The sequence below is a fragment of the Bremia lactucae genome, linkage group LG10, assembly GCF_004359215.1.
Source record: "Bremia lactucae strain SF5 linkage group LG10, whole genome shotgun sequence".
Taxonomy (NCBI): Eukaryota; Oomycota; class Peronosporomycetes; order Peronosporales; family Peronosporaceae; genus Bremia; species Bremia lactucae.
The window spans coordinates 2,937,945-2,952,594 of NC_090619.1; the positions used below are offsets into that span (position 1 = coordinate 2,937,945).

General features: G+C 44.9%; 7 protein-coding genes across 7 annotated transcripts; 1 reads left to right on the plus strand and 6 right to left on the minus strand.

The window, feature by feature from the left end:
* Positions 1-38: 38 nt before the first annotated feature.
* CCR75_008052 (uncharacterized protein) lies at positions 39-2,269 on the minus strand (the record flags this gene model as incomplete). Its single annotated transcript, XM_067966107.1, has 2 exons — positions 39-64; positions 91-2,269. The coding sequence occupies 2 exons, from the start codon at positions 2,267-2,269 to the stop codon at positions 39-41; spliced, it is 2,205 nt and encodes a 734-aa protein (XP_067814471.1).
* Positions 2,270-3,385: 1,116 nt separating this feature from the next.
* Positions 3,386-4,943, minus strand: CCR75_008053 (uncharacterized protein; the record flags this gene model as incomplete). The annotated part of the gene is given in 7 exon segments (XM_067966108.1): positions 3,386-3,608; positions 3,726-3,846; positions 3,917-3,973; positions 4,041-4,381; positions 4,461-4,731; positions 4,747-4,812; positions 4,893-4,943. 6 exon segments carry the CDS (start codon positions 4,941-4,943, stop codon positions 3,760-3,762), a joined length of 873 nt encoding a protein of 290 aa, XP_067814472.1. The 3' UTR covers positions 3,386-3,608; positions 3,726-3,759.
* Positions 4,944-5,324: 381 nt separating this feature from the next.
* Positions 5,325-6,071, minus strand: CCR75_008054 (uncharacterized protein; the record flags this gene model as incomplete). Its single annotated transcript, XM_067966109.1, has 1 exon — positions 5,325-6,071. The coding sequence occupies one exon, from the start codon at positions 6,069-6,071 to the stop codon at positions 5,325-5,327; it is 747 nt and encodes a 248-aa protein (XP_067814473.1).
* A 1,058-nt stretch (positions 6,072-7,129) lies between these two features.
* On the minus strand, positions 7,130-9,769 carry CCR75_008055 (uncharacterized protein). Its single transcript, XM_067966110.1, has 4 exons — positions 9,104-9,769; positions 8,552-9,035; positions 8,167-8,477; positions 7,130-8,092 (listed from the first exon to the last, which is right to left on the minus strand). The coding sequence occupies exons 1-4, from the start codon at positions 9,757-9,759 to the stop codon at positions 7,687-7,689; spliced, it is 1,857 nt and encodes a 618-aa protein (XP_067814474.1). The 5' UTR covers positions 9,760-9,769; the 3' UTR covers positions 7,130-7,686.
* A 278-nt stretch (positions 9,770-10,047) lies between these two features.
* Positions 10,048-13,471, minus strand: CCR75_008056 (uncharacterized protein). Its single transcript, XM_067966111.1, has 9 exons — positions 13,455-13,471; positions 13,139-13,380; positions 12,893-13,080; positions 12,677-12,824; positions 12,530-12,601; positions 12,353-12,465; positions 12,041-12,278; positions 11,900-11,973; positions 10,048-11,835 (listed from the first exon to the last, which is right to left on the minus strand). The coding sequence occupies exons 1-9, from the start codon at positions 13,465-13,467 to the stop codon at positions 11,763-11,765; spliced, it is 1,161 nt and encodes a 386-aa protein (XP_067814475.1). The 5' UTR covers positions 13,468-13,471; the 3' UTR covers positions 10,048-11,762.
* On the plus strand, positions 10,090-11,376 carry CCR75_008057 (uncharacterized protein; the record flags this gene model as incomplete). Its single annotated transcript, XM_067966112.1, has 1 exon — positions 10,090-11,376. The coding sequence occupies one exon, from the start codon at positions 10,090-10,092 to the stop codon at positions 11,374-11,376; it is 1,287 nt and encodes a 428-aa protein (XP_067814476.1).
* Positions 13,472-13,603: 132 nt separating the features above from the next.
* Positions 13,604-13,942, minus strand: CCR75_008058 (uncharacterized protein; the record flags this gene model as incomplete). Its single annotated transcript, XM_067966113.1, has 1 exon — positions 13,604-13,942. One exon carries the CDS (start codon positions 13,940-13,942, stop codon positions 13,604-13,606), a length of 339 nt encoding a protein of 112 aa, XP_067814468.1.
* Positions 13,943-14,650: the final 708 nt, after the last annotated feature.

Here is a 14,650-nt window from a genome sequence, read left to right on the forward strand (position 1 = left end):
GTAATGCCTCAATTGCAGATTCGCGTGAGAAACCCATGTCAAGAAGCTGTTGCACTCGTATCGACTTTCGAAATCGAATTATAAGCGGACGCGTTTGAGCTTTAATCATCTTCAGTGCGCGATCAACCTGGTAGTGTTGGAGTGGGTGTCCGTTGGCGTGCAGAACAGTGTCGAACAGACCAATTTGGCCACATTTTTCGGCACTAAACATACCACCGTTGGCTCCGCGGGGGAAGCTAGTCACGCACAGCTCGTTGCCGATCTTTTGCAAGTACAAGCCAAGTAACAATGCCTCGCCAAAGCGCACATCGTACTCGCCCTCGCCTAAAGCAGCATACATAGAGATTGAGCGAGGACACATGGCGATTGCCGCTGACACGGGCGTAATGTTTTGCGTAACTGAGTTCCGACGGCTCAGCTCCTTCAATTCAATGTCAGGGCAGATTTCTAATTCAGTCACCAAGTTTGTATTTTGTGTCGCTAATTCTGTATCAACGGTATGAAGCTCTGCTTCGTCTTGCCGCTGCACCGCGGGCCGCTCGAAATCGAAGGACTCCTCTTGAATAGATGGTGGCAATAATTCCCCATGCTGCGACCCAATCGACAAGCTTTTTCGCCGCTCCAGATGACGAATGTCCACATGTGAAAATATGCCTACAGATGAGTCCTTGCGTTGGTCAGGCAGTTCGTAAAACAGCAGAACCGGTTGAAACCGGCCCTTTAGACACTCGGATACGACGTTGCTCCAGGGTCCCATTTCTAAAACTCGCGAGTCGTCAATTAGCAACCACATTTTGTGTGCTGTGCTGTAGAAGAGAGCTACGTAGTGACGTCCATAATAGCAAACAAATCCTCGCAATCGGTACGTCGTACGCAAACCACCATTCTTAAATCGAATGACCGGGCCCGCAGCCTCAAAGCATTTGGCTAAATCCAAGCGGTCGTCAATATTTTCTAATACTCCCTGGACCTGCTCCTTTGTCGCACTTTGTGTAGTCCATAGAATTGACACTGCAAAGACCATTGGGAAGCGATGAATTACCCGCTCTTTCCTAGGCTTGCCACTACAGCCCGTTTGCTCACACTTGGATGCCACATCCAACTCCTGGGCTGTAAGCCGACGATACATCTGCTCTGAAGATTCGTACTTGCAAGCATACAAGTCGCTCGCGTACGTTGAGTACACAAGATTTGAGTATAAGTTCCACGGTGAGCTGTGGTTGCAACCATCGCACACATATCGATCATATATTTGGTGCGAAAAGACAAGGTGTGGGATGCTGTTGTCGTCAAAGACAGCCTGCGGTTTTTCCTCGTAAGCTTCAGCGCTAACGACCCGAACAAGCGACTTGACCATCATTGTCGTCTTTTGCGTCTCTTCAATCTCCGTAGCTTCGGTCTGCTGGTGCATTAAATTCAACAGTGCAAGCAGCGTCTCCTCCGCATCGTACATCGCGCCTTCTTGAAAATTCTTATCAGCCGAGTAGAGCACACTTAAGCCCTTGCGAATAGAGCGTGAGTGAAGTGCTCCACTCGATGTATCGTCGTACTCCATCAACATCGACTTCAGTGCCCGTAACACATTAGACTCGACCGAGCGTGATTCTTCTTTAACTTCTACATGCAGCAAGAAATGCCGCATCGATGTCAAGTGCCAAAAGCTTTGAATAACTACGTTTAAAAAACAATTATTTTCTCCCGATGCATTTAATAATCCACGATGCACAGATGCCCCCTTAACCCATAAATTCGCTTCCTTTTTGCTATTGCCAAACAATGTGGTCGCTTGTGCATCCGACAACACATCTGAGCTCTGATTGCTAAGCGGCACGATCGCATTTGTACTGGGTGGCCAATTTTCTTCTTCACGGCTTGTAAGAACTCTTAAATGATGGATCCAATTACTGGCCGAAGTCGCTGCCAACCCATCTATCTCTAGCACCTTGTCCACATGATCATCAGCTTGCTTTACACTTACAAGGAAAGAATAGCGGCGGCCGTCCCAAGGTGCCACGCCCAGAACCCTGTAGCTGCGGAGCGGCTTGACCAAGCCAGACTGCAGATCGCCTGTGCTGGGTTGGAATTTAAATGTGCTAAGCAGCAGCGTGTCTCGAGTCAAGATGCAGTAGCGTACGTGTCTTGGACGCACATTAACCATACTACGCGTTTTAAGATTAAGCCACCCGCGATGTACAATTTCCCCAAAAGCAGACTTCAAGGGGTCATTCTCACTGGACAGCAGCGTGGGCTCCAACGAAGTCGGCTGCATCAACGTTCGTTTTACAACTATGGATACCTAGGGCCACATGATGCAATAGAGGTGTCAGAAGTTGTCCATGAGAACAAGACGAGGGCAATCATTTACCGTGAAGGAATAGCAAGTTCCGGCAGAGTAGCTACGTCGTTAAAAGGAGTAAGTTCCGACAATGTGTTTTCATTGGTAGAAATTTAGCTTTGCAGCACACAGTTCGCTATTCATATATGCATTTTTAGGTAGTATACGGTGTCCAGATATCTGCCATGATGGCACAGAAGGTGTACCGCTTGCAGTGCGAGCTACACAAGACCAACTTGCGCGAGAGGAAAGACGTGCGAAGTCACCTCAACAAGCTATTCGACATCAAAAACAGACTGGAAGAATTTGATTCGCCGGTGAATGATTTAGAAATGGTAGACAAGATGTTGTGTAACGGGGTGTATGGTTACATGAAATTAACACTTATAAGGTTGTTAATTAATATATTATCTGAAAGGTAGATAATATTTGGAGGATATTACTTTATATAGTAATATCCTGAATTCTTATCCATAAATAGGTATAGACCATTATGTCTATTTATTCCGCAGACTAATCAGCTGTAGAAGTAATCAAAGAGAGTTACGAGATAAGAATTCATTTACATGTTTAGTATTAGTTTATAGTTAAGACAACATTTACAAAGATAGATTAACAAGACACTTAACTATATTAATAGAGTTTTCATTTTACCCTCTTAAGCTAACTTGCCTTAAGAGAAGTCTTCCTCTATACGTACAGTGTACGTCACCTAACGAGAGGCACCACTCACATCTGAAGCAGTGTGAAGTGGACTTGTATTGAAACAGTACAAGTCGCAGTGCCCCGTTACAACTTGGCCATAGTTAACTTCAGAGAGCAGACGGGATATGGTGTTTTTTCAGCCTAAGATGGTCGTTAACGACAAAAAACTCGTTGTGCCTACTTATACTTGTTCGTACAAGCAGTACACGCTTTAGCAACTGCCTTTTAACCATTGCCTGCTACGTTTCATACGGCATGGTAATAATGTTTATGTAACGAGGTACCCTGTTACACGTCAAGTTGTATTCAGAGACTAAAAGGATTTTAACAATAAAACGAATCATTTTAAATCGTAGTTGAAAACATAATTCAAAATTTAATTCGTCGTGATAATTGCAATGTTGCGAACTGCCTTGAAACTTGCTGTCGCGTACGCTGCTATACCGTAACAACCAAAAGCTTCGTGCCTTTGCTACGCATATATTCTATAAAAGTGAATGGGCTAATCGCAGAATGTGGCCTCGGAGGACGGTGGTAAAGTAGATAAATCGCGTGGATGTCAATATGACTAAAAAAGATCGTTAGACAAATTCAGAGATTAGTTTTCGATACATAATGATATACTTCTCTATAAAATCGTCAATTTTGAAAATCAATGTGTCGCCTATGAAGTTAAATTGCTTACATTGACAATTTAATTTTCGTCCATCACCGAAGCATCAACAAGTTTTCAAGACAGGAGCAGAAAAAGAGGCCATAGCTGGAGCGTAGTCTTTTTGCCACGCTTTGCGCACATCGAGGAAGAGCTAAATGGGGATAGAATAAAACATACTGAGTAGCAGTATAAACGGCAATTATTGTCAGCCGAAACATTACCTGTATGTTTAGCAAATTTATTACAATCATGCCGCCAAAGGCAATGGCAAAATGAAGCTGCATACAAAGCGAGACAGAGCCAAATTGTCAGCGCCATATATGATATTGCATGCTTGTATCGTACTTGTTGAGCAAACAGTAGTCTTGCTTGATACGTCAGTACGGCGACAATCAGGTGGGAAAAAACTCGGGCTGTGCTGAACATGATCCACTGCGAGCGCCATACCCATCGCAAAAGCAGAGATTGTCGCACCGAAAAATTGCTCATCGTCAGCAGCTTTCGAGCGTGCATGAAAATCGAGTGCAGCTCGCAAAATAATGCGAGGGACAGAAGTGGCAAGCCTACGGTTTTAGTCAAAGCGGAGATATAGCAGCTCAGCACCACGACGTGGTGCACAATAATGACTGGGGCTTTGACATTTAGCCCGTTTAAAACGTAGTCGCCCAAGTCGTAGGCAAAATAGCCTAAGCAAAAGAAAGTTCAACAATTACATTTAGCTATGCAATCACAAGATCAGGCTAATTCGAGCCACAAGTTGTTTACCAGCGGAGACGGAAGTGGCTAAGAATTCTCCTGTCGTCGCAGCATTGACGTAGTCACCATTAAGCGAATGAGAGGTCAGCAGAGCCAATATAGCTAGTAGCGACGATATTATCGAATGTAGCATCGACACCAATGTATTGCAAAATAGTAGCCGGCTGAACGTTGACAATGCTCGGAATGCCTTAACCTCGGCGAATGTCAGTGGAACAATCAATACCCGGACCATTGAAAAAGCCTGAAAATTCCAAAAAATAGCAGTGGTTAATAGAATCTTTATCCCTCACACAGTCAAATTACATTGCAGTACTATTGAAGAGATAACAACGATCCACAGCCGCGGGTCCGTTAGCAACTAAATAGATGGTGCAAAAGTTGAGAAAATCAATGCTTATTGTCCGACTTCAGTCTTTACTGCATATTGTACCAACATACCATGAAGGCGCACAAACTAATCCACGTAATCACGAGTGATTCGGCCCGCATGGCGACTGCAATAATCTATAATGCATAGTCTACCACAAATGTGGCGATCGTATAGCCTTCTCAAACGATCATGCAGCATTACAACCAATCACGGTGCTAATAGTACAATTAAGTGGCTTAATTTAATTTTAAAGTCAAGTAATACGATATTATAAACTTTTTTTATTATAACCGAATCTTGTATGGTAAAAATGCTACAGGGATATAAAAACAAGGCCGCAGTGAATACACTGACACAATTATACAGCCAGCAATAAACTCTACGCCAGATTTGTTGCTTCTTTTTTCACGCCACTTCAGTCACCAAATTCTGTCGTCTGATAAATTATGATAATACTGGACGAGGATGGGGCTGGCTGGTGATGTGGTTCGTTAAACCTTTTAATTGTCTTCGCGACAAATACGCTGAAAAATTGTCAAGCGTGAAAATTTAGACGCTGTCGACTCTGAGCTACTCGATGACCGGGGAGAGATTGCGTTAAGTCCATCACCATTGCAGCTGCTGGAGATGCTACTGCGCACATCAAAGCTGTCGAGATCACTGCTTCGAAAAGAAATATCCACAAACGGGTCACAACTGAGGTACGATTCGAGCTCCGAGCTTGGAGGTGACGGACCAGATAGAGATGTCATCGATATCTGCTGATTAAAGCCTCCGAACGGCAAAGACAGGTCAATAGGCTCTAATGGGTTACCGTAAGGGTTCACCAACAAGTCTTTAAACTGTTCTTCCTGATCATCCGACTCACTCGAAGTACTAGACAAGTCACTGTTACCGTAACTAAAAAAACGCTGGTCCTCGTCTCCCACGTGCCGGGTGTGGATAAATCGACAGCGCGATCCGTACATGCACCTGCCAGTGGACATGAAGGCCTTGCATCGCGTGGTCTTGTACTTTGGGTGCCGCAGCACGCCGCGAAGCTCTTCCTCACCGTGCGCAAACTGGCACTTGGTCCCGTATCGGCAGCTGCCATTTTCCGTAAAGTGCTTACACAACTCGGTTTTGTATAAATTGTTTCGAGCCGTCTGTGGGAGGCGTCCGCAATCTACGATGTCACCATTGGCTAATACGTGCATACGGTTGGGACTGCCATAGCTGGAGGTCTCAATAGGTTCTGTGTTGGCCATGGGTTGACTAGTGAGTGGAGGATGAAGTGTGAACGAAGAATTTTTGAAGCGAATCAGAAATGTCGCGCGCTTCCAGAAAAGCGAGGGGCGGTCAGCACTTCGAAGAGGTGATTTGAGGACGAGAGAGGGAGAACCCGCCAGCTCCAACAGCGAGGCTAAATTGCTTTATGATGTTACTCCTAGCGCACTTCGAAAGCGCGAACCGCGAGTGGACAGCAACCGAAATTTTATTTTCTTCACAAGAGCTGAACCGTGAGGTAGAAGCGACCATCGCCATCCGTGCATTGTATCAGGATCGACGACGGACTACGGTACCAACCCTGGCCCTTCTGTCTTATCTTAAGCTTTTGTGGCTTGTGGCCTCCTTACAAACAGCGAGATTAGCGTTATAAATTTGGCGAACATAAATTGGAGACTGACGACCTTATTCCAAAGATGGACAAATTTACTCGCAACAGAAGTACAGTACAGTACATGTATCACTTTAAAGCACAAAGTACTTCTCGAGAAAGGCACCCCCACAGGCGACAGTCTTGCAAGTCGCAAGGCTAAATATGCGCCGCACAGGGATGGGGATGGCAGTGCATCAGTGCTCAGCAGTAAATTTATTTAACACGACTGGTTGTTGGGCAATATTCGTTTGCTGCAGATTGCAAGTCGAGCGCCATAGCTTACCCAAGTTTTGGCACCTACGTAACGATTGGTATACAAGCTGTTGGTAAACGACCACTTTGTTGCATTGAAGATAGTGTAATAAATTGAGATCAAGTTTAGCTTAACGCTACAAAAATGGTTTAGGTGTTGTCTTCTGGAGTGTATCTGTTTGGAATAAAACGGTTGAGGGGATTATCTTAGGACGCATGTTCCCTACATAGATAATTTTCGATGTATTGCTATTGTGCAAAGTAGGCATTAGGTCCAATCAACACATATATTCTCCATTTGTCTTTAAGTGCGACTTGCGAGTTGTTGCGCCCCGCAAAAAGTCGGTGGCTACCGTTTTTTAAACGTCGGGGATATTACCAGCTTAACGCCGATGCGTACCAATCTTTAAATTCTTTAATTGATTTAAATAAATTAATGCGTGTGGTATGACTTTGCAGGAAATTGGAATGTTAAGGCTTAGTGCATCCAAAATTAACGCTAACATTGCGATAAGTTCACAACCTCCTCTGGTAGGTTAATGAGACAGGCCAAGCAGGACACCTTAAATTAAAGATCGTTTGGTAGATTGTGGCAGCCAAAATATTCATATAACAGAACACTTTAATGAGACAGCAACATCAGCTCACTCAGTATGTTTGCTTTTTCCGTGCATGATAGAAACGCACTCGGCAAATCTTGCAAAATTTGCGACGGATGCGGCGCCGCCCATCACAACACTGCAACCGGTATGGTCGCCACCCACAACAATACAATTTGACCTGGTCGCCACATCGAAATATTTCGGTATATGCTGCAGTACCTAACAAATGTGTGACGACGTGTACTCTCTTTTGACGCAAGCTGGCATAAACACCTGTAACTCCAAGTACTTGTGGATCTTTTTTACATTGTCTTCCTGACCACAATTTTGCTACCATGTGACATGTGAATTCGAATATTGAGCATGAAATTATAGAGCCACGGCGATAGTCTCAGTCGACTTCTCTACAAGGTCCCAGTAATGAACAACGTTCTTAGCCTCCATGACTTTTCGTGCTGTTACTGATGTTCGGCATTCCTGAAATCGGAAGTTATTAAAGGCTTTCCGAGCTACTATGCCCTGCCAGACCAGCAGACAGCCGTTGTCGGGCTCAATCGAACCCTCGTCCTCGATCACCTCGGTTTCATGCGCTCCATTCCAATCAATACGTCGCATTAAAAGCTTCGTGTACTGCCTTATGGCCTTCTTCCCTCCTTCAGCCACTACCATATTGATGTTGCTGTCCTTACACATCAAAACGCCACCAGTAAGATGAAATTGATGCGCATTTACATCGATCTTAAATCGATGTTGCGGGTTTGAGAGATCCGGGACTCTGTAATATTCAATTAGTGTACAATTAAGTCAGACTGGCTGCTAAAATAAAAAAAGAGAGGACAAGGCACGCACTTAAACAGTGCCACATAAATATCCTTGGCGGCGTCTTCCTTGATCTTGCGGAGCCTCTTTTCACGGCGTTCTTCAGGCGTGAGCTTGCGCGCCAAATTGCGCATTTCGTGATTTTTTTCACGCTGCGCTATCTGCTCGCGAACCTTGCGCTCAATGGCCGACGGATCTGCCACTGCTTGCTCCGATAACACGCGCATCATATTGGACAGCTTCACTTTAGGCTCTGGAGGTGGTAGCAAGCCCAATGCGATTTTGTCCTGTTTCTCTTTCTCGCGGTCTGCACGATTTTGTCGACGAATTTTCTTCCGCTCCTACAATGACATTATACAAATGAGCCATCCGTCTATTCTTCGCCACTTCTCTTTCGTCATAAAAATAAACGTACAGCAGCAGTCAACATAAGAGGCACCCCAACAGGCATACTATTCTGCTTGACAATCAAATTGAGCCGCGCTGGGTGCTCCACAACGTGTGCTGTTCCACAATACTTAAGCTTCATGTCCGCGTAAGAAATCGACGCTACTCTGCCTTCCTTTAGCACTTTAACCTTTAAAAATCCAAATTTGTCCACCATATCACGCTTTTCTTTCGGGAGATATTCGACATCCCACCATTCAACATCAGGAGTTGGCATCTGTAGCTTTGGCGGAACATCAACGCTATCAATTTCCACGTTGCTTGTAATTCCATCAGCTAGAATAGGCTCAGCTGCTTCATCAATCGGTGCAATGGCCTCCTTTTGGTAGCCTCGTGGATTGCGGCCTGATGTGAATCCAGCCATCATCTTCTTGGCGTCACGCGCACGTACTTGCTCTGCCTGTTTGACATAAGTCCCTTGAGCAACGAAATTAAAAGTGTTGCGGGCGCGTCTATCACAAAAGCCCATCTTCGGTCAGTTTGGTTTCACTTTGAAGTAGTTCATTTAAATAATACTTACGTTTCTCTCTTAGTGACCTTGAGTCTTGGATCCACTGCCTCGACCTTATCTTTCACATCCACAATGCGATGAAATAAATACGGATTTTTCTTCTTGGATAAATTAGCTCCACTCCTAAAGCCACTTTGATTGGCTTTTAGCGTCGTGACAGGCGCCACCATTGATTTTGCAGCAACGACGTTTCCTGCTGCGTCAATTTCGCGACCCCTCTCATCCAGCAGAAGTGGTGCCGGCATAAACGTACCACCACCAACAGCATGATCTCCCTGAGACGCAGGTAAAGCAGCAGCAGGAGCTCCAGGCTTGCGTAGTAGCTCTTTGATGTGGCTCATCTGGCTCTGCACAGACCTGTATATTTGGTCGGTTCGTCGGCGCTTCTCCTGCTCTATTCGACATATCTCTTCAACATCCAAATGTGGTGATGCAGCACTAGATCCAATCGCTGCTGCAGGAAAGGCTGCAGCTGAGGCTTGTCCTGGGATAGCGCACGAAATCTTCGCCGCTGCTGCACGTGCTAAGGCCGCAGGGTCCGCTACGAATGAAGCACTGATTCCTGCAGAACTACCCTTTGCTACTGAATCGTATACGGCCGCGGGGGCATCGCTGAATCGGCTCTTCCGTTTGCGCCGAGGCACTTCTCCATGCTGCTGCTGCATTGGCACGTATGGAAGGTGGCGTATTTAGCCGAAGTAGATTCAGCTGAATATCGTTAGAAAAGCCTCTTAAAACCGATATATCAAATACATATGTGTTTGGTTTCTTATTATTTGCTTAAGAAGATTGCTGCAATTTAACCTGTGTAAACCTTTTAATTTGCATTTCGTTTTTATGTTTTTCGCTTCAAAATATGTTATCACGTATTCAATATTGAAGCCCGACTCGTCCTCCCTCCTCAGAAAAGAAAAGAAACCGTTCACGGCAAGTAATTACCGAATTTCTGTGGCGTCGTAGGTGAAATGCCGCAGTTATCAGCTACCCCCACTACTATGACGGCGAAGAAGTCTAAAGAGAAGCCTTGTCTAGCCGAGGTTATGGACGAGTTACAGAGCCGATTTCTCGTGAATTTGCCCGAGTCGGAATTGTGTTCAAGCGAGCGCCTCTTCTTTCAGATTGAACAGTGTTATTGGTTCTACGAGGACTTCTACGCCGACCAGTACGCACATCTTCAGCATGTTAAGTTGAACGATTTTGCTCGGAAACTGTTCGTACACTGTCCGTTGTTGCGTCCGCTCGCGCATCGTTGCGACGAATTGTTTCAAGACTTTAAGACTTACCAGCGCCAGGTGCCTGTAGTTGGTTGTATCTTGCTCAACTTAGCACGAACTAAAGTAGTACTGGTACGAAACTGGAAAGGAACAAGCTGGACATTTCCTCGGGGTAAGGTGAATGAGGGGGAGACGGACATTGAGTGCGCACGGCGGGAGGTGCTTGAGGAATGTGGGTATGATGTTGAAGACAGCCTCATGCCACAGCATTATTTGGAGCTTGTTGCTAACGATCAGCGAATGCGCATGTATATGTGCACTGACGTACCCGAGCATTATCCGTTTGCACCACAGACACGCAAAGAGATAAGCACTATCGAGTGGTTCTCATTTGATGCTTTACCGAAGAAAACGTGGAGTGTTATGCCGTTCATGTCGAGACTGAAGCGTTGGGTCAAAGGGCACAAGTCGATGAAGAAAAAGAGTAGCAGCGTGGCTTTTAGCAGTACCACCGACCGTGCATCATCGGCACCACGGAATCGCCCACTGACGATAAATACTAGAGTTGTCACTCAGTTGAAGGCAGAGACTAGTAGAGAGAAGAGTCGGTTGGATGATCGATCTATTTCAACGCCTCACAATAACCGGCCAGCTAGTACTGGCTTGAAAAAGGCTAATCGAGGTCACTTTGGCACTGAGTTTAATGCAGCAACATCGTACGATGGCTTGAATTGTGAGACCTTTGGAACAGTGCAGAAGGGATTTAGCGTCGAAGAGATGTTTAGCGTGAATAAGCGCCTGACAGGACAAAAGTTCGAGTATGATGGAAATCCTCACGATTTTGGAAAGCCGATATTGCCATCGGTATCCACACGAGTGGTTTCTACACTTATACATTCGAAGGGTCCCATGCCGGTGCAAATTTTGATAAGACCTACGTCGGTGCCGTTTCAGCGGGAGGACAAGAAACTGGGTCAAATAATGAGTCCGCCACGTCAAGCACCACACTCAACACCTTTTGGATCTTTTCAATTTAACGCTGTGGATATTATGGCTGTCGTGAATTAATCTGAAAGTGGAATGGTCAACCAATTATTGAAAGAAGAATGTGGTGGCCACAGGAGTGAATTATTGTAAAGGACCGAGCGACTGTAATTTGCGTCGTCGCTCTTGCTCTCATTAGGCAGGAGTCAAAGTCTGTTCTGACACGATTATCGTTAGGTTGATTGCTTCTTCGATAGGGAGGCTTATCCGCCCCTTTTGCATTTTGTATACTTAGTTTTGTATCATATAAAGGCTGTAGGTTGTCCCAATGCTTGCGATCGAGAAAAAGCATACGGGAGACCAGTAGCAAGGTAATATTCAACACCGCTCATTGTGAAAAGGAGTGATTTTGTCAATTTATTTATGATAGTGATACTGTCGAGACAACACCACGTCCGACGGTGCAGCCATCACTCAATTTTTTTTCCAGGAGCTGTGGTGTAAGAGATCGAGCAAACGAGAATTAGCTGCAAGCATGACACACTACAAAGCGCAGGTAACAACAGCATCGTGAGATATGAAGCAAATCAAGGATTAACTGATGTACCCAAATAGCAGGTAGTTTCGAAAGAGGCGGGTATCAGGAGTAGGTTCTGCCACGCTTCCCTTCATGCAATTTAGCTATTCAAGATCACAATATCGTAAGTCTGCGAGCAACGATAAACGCGAATGAAGTTGGGTCTCTCACTGTGAAATATGACACGGCAACACCAGTGTACAGAAGTGACACGTAGTAGGCAACCGAGCCAAGTAACTGGAACACGACCGCATTTATCACCAAAGAAATATACTTATAGCCAGAAAAGGACACCAAGTCGAGAAATGAGATTGTGCTTTTAAGTACATATAGACAGGCGGCCAGGACACCAATCTCAATCAGTTGCATCACGAGGCAGTAGCTTGCATCTTTCGATATGACATCAGGGCTGAACCTTTAAAAAAGTAAATGTTAGCAATGCTCTTGAGTTTTAAAGCTGAGGCACAAAATATCGCGACTTACTGGTTCGAAGTGCCTTTCGAATACCCCACAATCAAAATGTAGGTAAGAAAACCCATTAGCGGAATGTAAAGGTCTGGAGCGTTGCAGTCACGAGTAGGAGGGGCATATTGCACCTATGATATAATCAGCGAGAAATTTCAATTATGACCGGCCAAGTCAATGTCTAAAGAGACGCACAGGCTTTGTCTCGTCTTGCCCGCGATTATTTAAACGGCGCCAGTTTTTATGCCGAAATGGAAGCAGTAATATCTGCCAAAATTGCCATCGCAACAACACACACGTAAGAGTCAAGAAGATTGTTCACCACGACATCTTGATTCACACCATTAAACGACTCTTAACGTAAGAATTGTTGACAAGAAAATAGTACTTTAAGCTGCCCCAGACACCATAGGCACCAGGAAGGTACATTTCTGACTGCTTTTGCAAGAAATCTTGTGCGGTATTCATGGCCAAGCCTGCCATCGGATTGCTATAGCTCAAACCATATGCGCATTTGTATAAGCTTTAACAAACCAATCCATTCATATCCCACTAAACCTTGAAAATTGATTGATAAAGTCTGGCTGCGGAGGGTGCTGCATGTGCTGTCGTTGAATGCTACCTGGAGGGGTTTGCAGCGGAGCTGCTTGCGCGTAATTATACAAGTTGTTCCCATGACCCATTTGAAAGCCTGAAAGTGTTGACGGCAGCTGTTGTGGCACCATTTGCGTTCCTGGTTGGTAAAACTGCAGATCGATAGTAAGTTCGCGTACAACTACTTTGCCTTCACTTAAGTTAGCTCACGTCGTGGGAAGAGTCAGGAGCAGTCTGCTGGAAAAATGTTCCATCGGATACAGGAGCTAAAATAGAAGCAGGTTTTTGTAAAAATTGATGCGCAGATCCGCGCTGAGGAATGCGCTGTTGTTGGCTCTTGGCCGTTTGCGCCGGAAATTGCGGTGCCGCGCTAAAGCCTGGCGCTGCGTTAAAGCCTGGCGCTGCGTTAATTTGCGCTGGATGCCGTTGATTGTTGGGATTATAAAACGATTCTAGAGATCGAACAAAACAAGATAATATAATTAGCTTGGTGAAGCAGGAAGCAAAGGTGAGAGCCGTGGCCTACCGGGTTGGGCCATGGTTCTTTGACGTTGTATCGACGTGGCAAAGACTTCGATGTAATGTGGTGTACGCAACAAAAAAGCAACGAAATTGTTTGAAAAGAATCGGCACTTTTATTTACAAATACAGTATAACATTCTCAGATTTGTAATTTTACGAAGTCGTACTACCGACGTGCAACAGCAACTTGTCAATGAGAGCATTTTCAATACGGTCTTGATGAGCCTGCATCTTTTGGGCTGCAGTGACGATAAGAAACTTCGTCACTGCTTGTACAGTTTTAATGCCATAAATTAGTTCTGCTTCGGGATCCAGTGATATCAATGATACGCTTTGGAGCTGTGAGACTTCATTTTCGGCCGTTGAAGCCAGAGATCGCTTCGTCATTGCATAGCCCCGAAGGTGGTAAGTGAGTCCACGCAGCAGCTTGTGCTTAATCACGACAGGCTTGGCAATTGACACCCAGATAACAATGTCACGGTCTGGTTCCATGTAGCGGCGGACGAGTTGTTGCGCTTTGATGTCTGCCGTGCATTCTTTGAATGCATCTCCTTTGTAAACTCTTCATTGATCGTGTACGGGTCATCGAGGTGCTACAGGCAAAACAGTTCGCTAGACGCTCCAAAAATTTAAGCTACCATACAACCACTACTTTCAACCTTTGCGATCTTTTCGTAGATATTGTCATTCCCAAAATGCTTTTGAAGCCCTTAAAATGGATCCAAGTCGCCTTTTTCACAGCACGGAGTCCAAACGGCAGGACTTTATTCGAGAAAGCCTCGAGATATTTGCCATCTACACCTTCGCGAATGTGAATACTGCTAGAAGTGAGCACCATTTTTGCCAGTCCATTGGTGTAACGGGGCACTGCGACTTGTACTGTTTCAGTACAAGTCCACTTCACACTGCTTCAGTTGTGAGTGGTGCCTTTCGTTAGGTGACGTACACTGTACGTATAGAGGAAGACTTCTCTTAAGACAAGTTAACTTAAGAGGGTAAAATGAAAACTGTATTAATATAGTTAAGTGTCTCTTAATCTATCTTTGTAAATGCTGACTTAACTATAAACTAATACTAAACATGTAAATGAATTCTTATCTATCTTATCTTGTAACTCTCTTTGATTACTTCTACAGCTGATTAGTCTGCGGAATAAATAGACATAATGGTCTATACCTATTTATGGATAAGAATTCAGGA

Coding starts and splice junctions, on each gene's coding strand:
- CCR75_008055 (XM_067966110.1), bottom strand. CDS start 9,759: ATGCAGCAGCAGCATGGAGAAGTGCCTCGGCGCAAACGGAAGAGCCGA. Junction 9,036..9,103: donor AAGGTCACTAAGAGAGAAAC/GTAAGTATTATT, acceptor CTTTTGTGATAG/ACGCGCCCGCAACACTTTTA. Junction 8,093..8,166: donor ATTTATGTGGCACTGTTTAA/GTGCGTGCCTTG, acceptor TGAATATTACAG/AGTCCCGGATCTCTCAAACC.
- CCR75_008056 (XM_067966111.1), bottom strand. Junction 12,602..12,676: donor ACGTTAAGAGTCGTTTAATG/GTGTGAATCAAG, acceptor CAATTTTGGCAG/ATATTACTGCTTCCATTTCG. Junction 12,279..12,352: donor TCGAAAGGCACTTCGAACCA/GTAAGTCGCGAT, acceptor TTAAAGGTTCAG/CCCTGATGTCATATCGAAAG.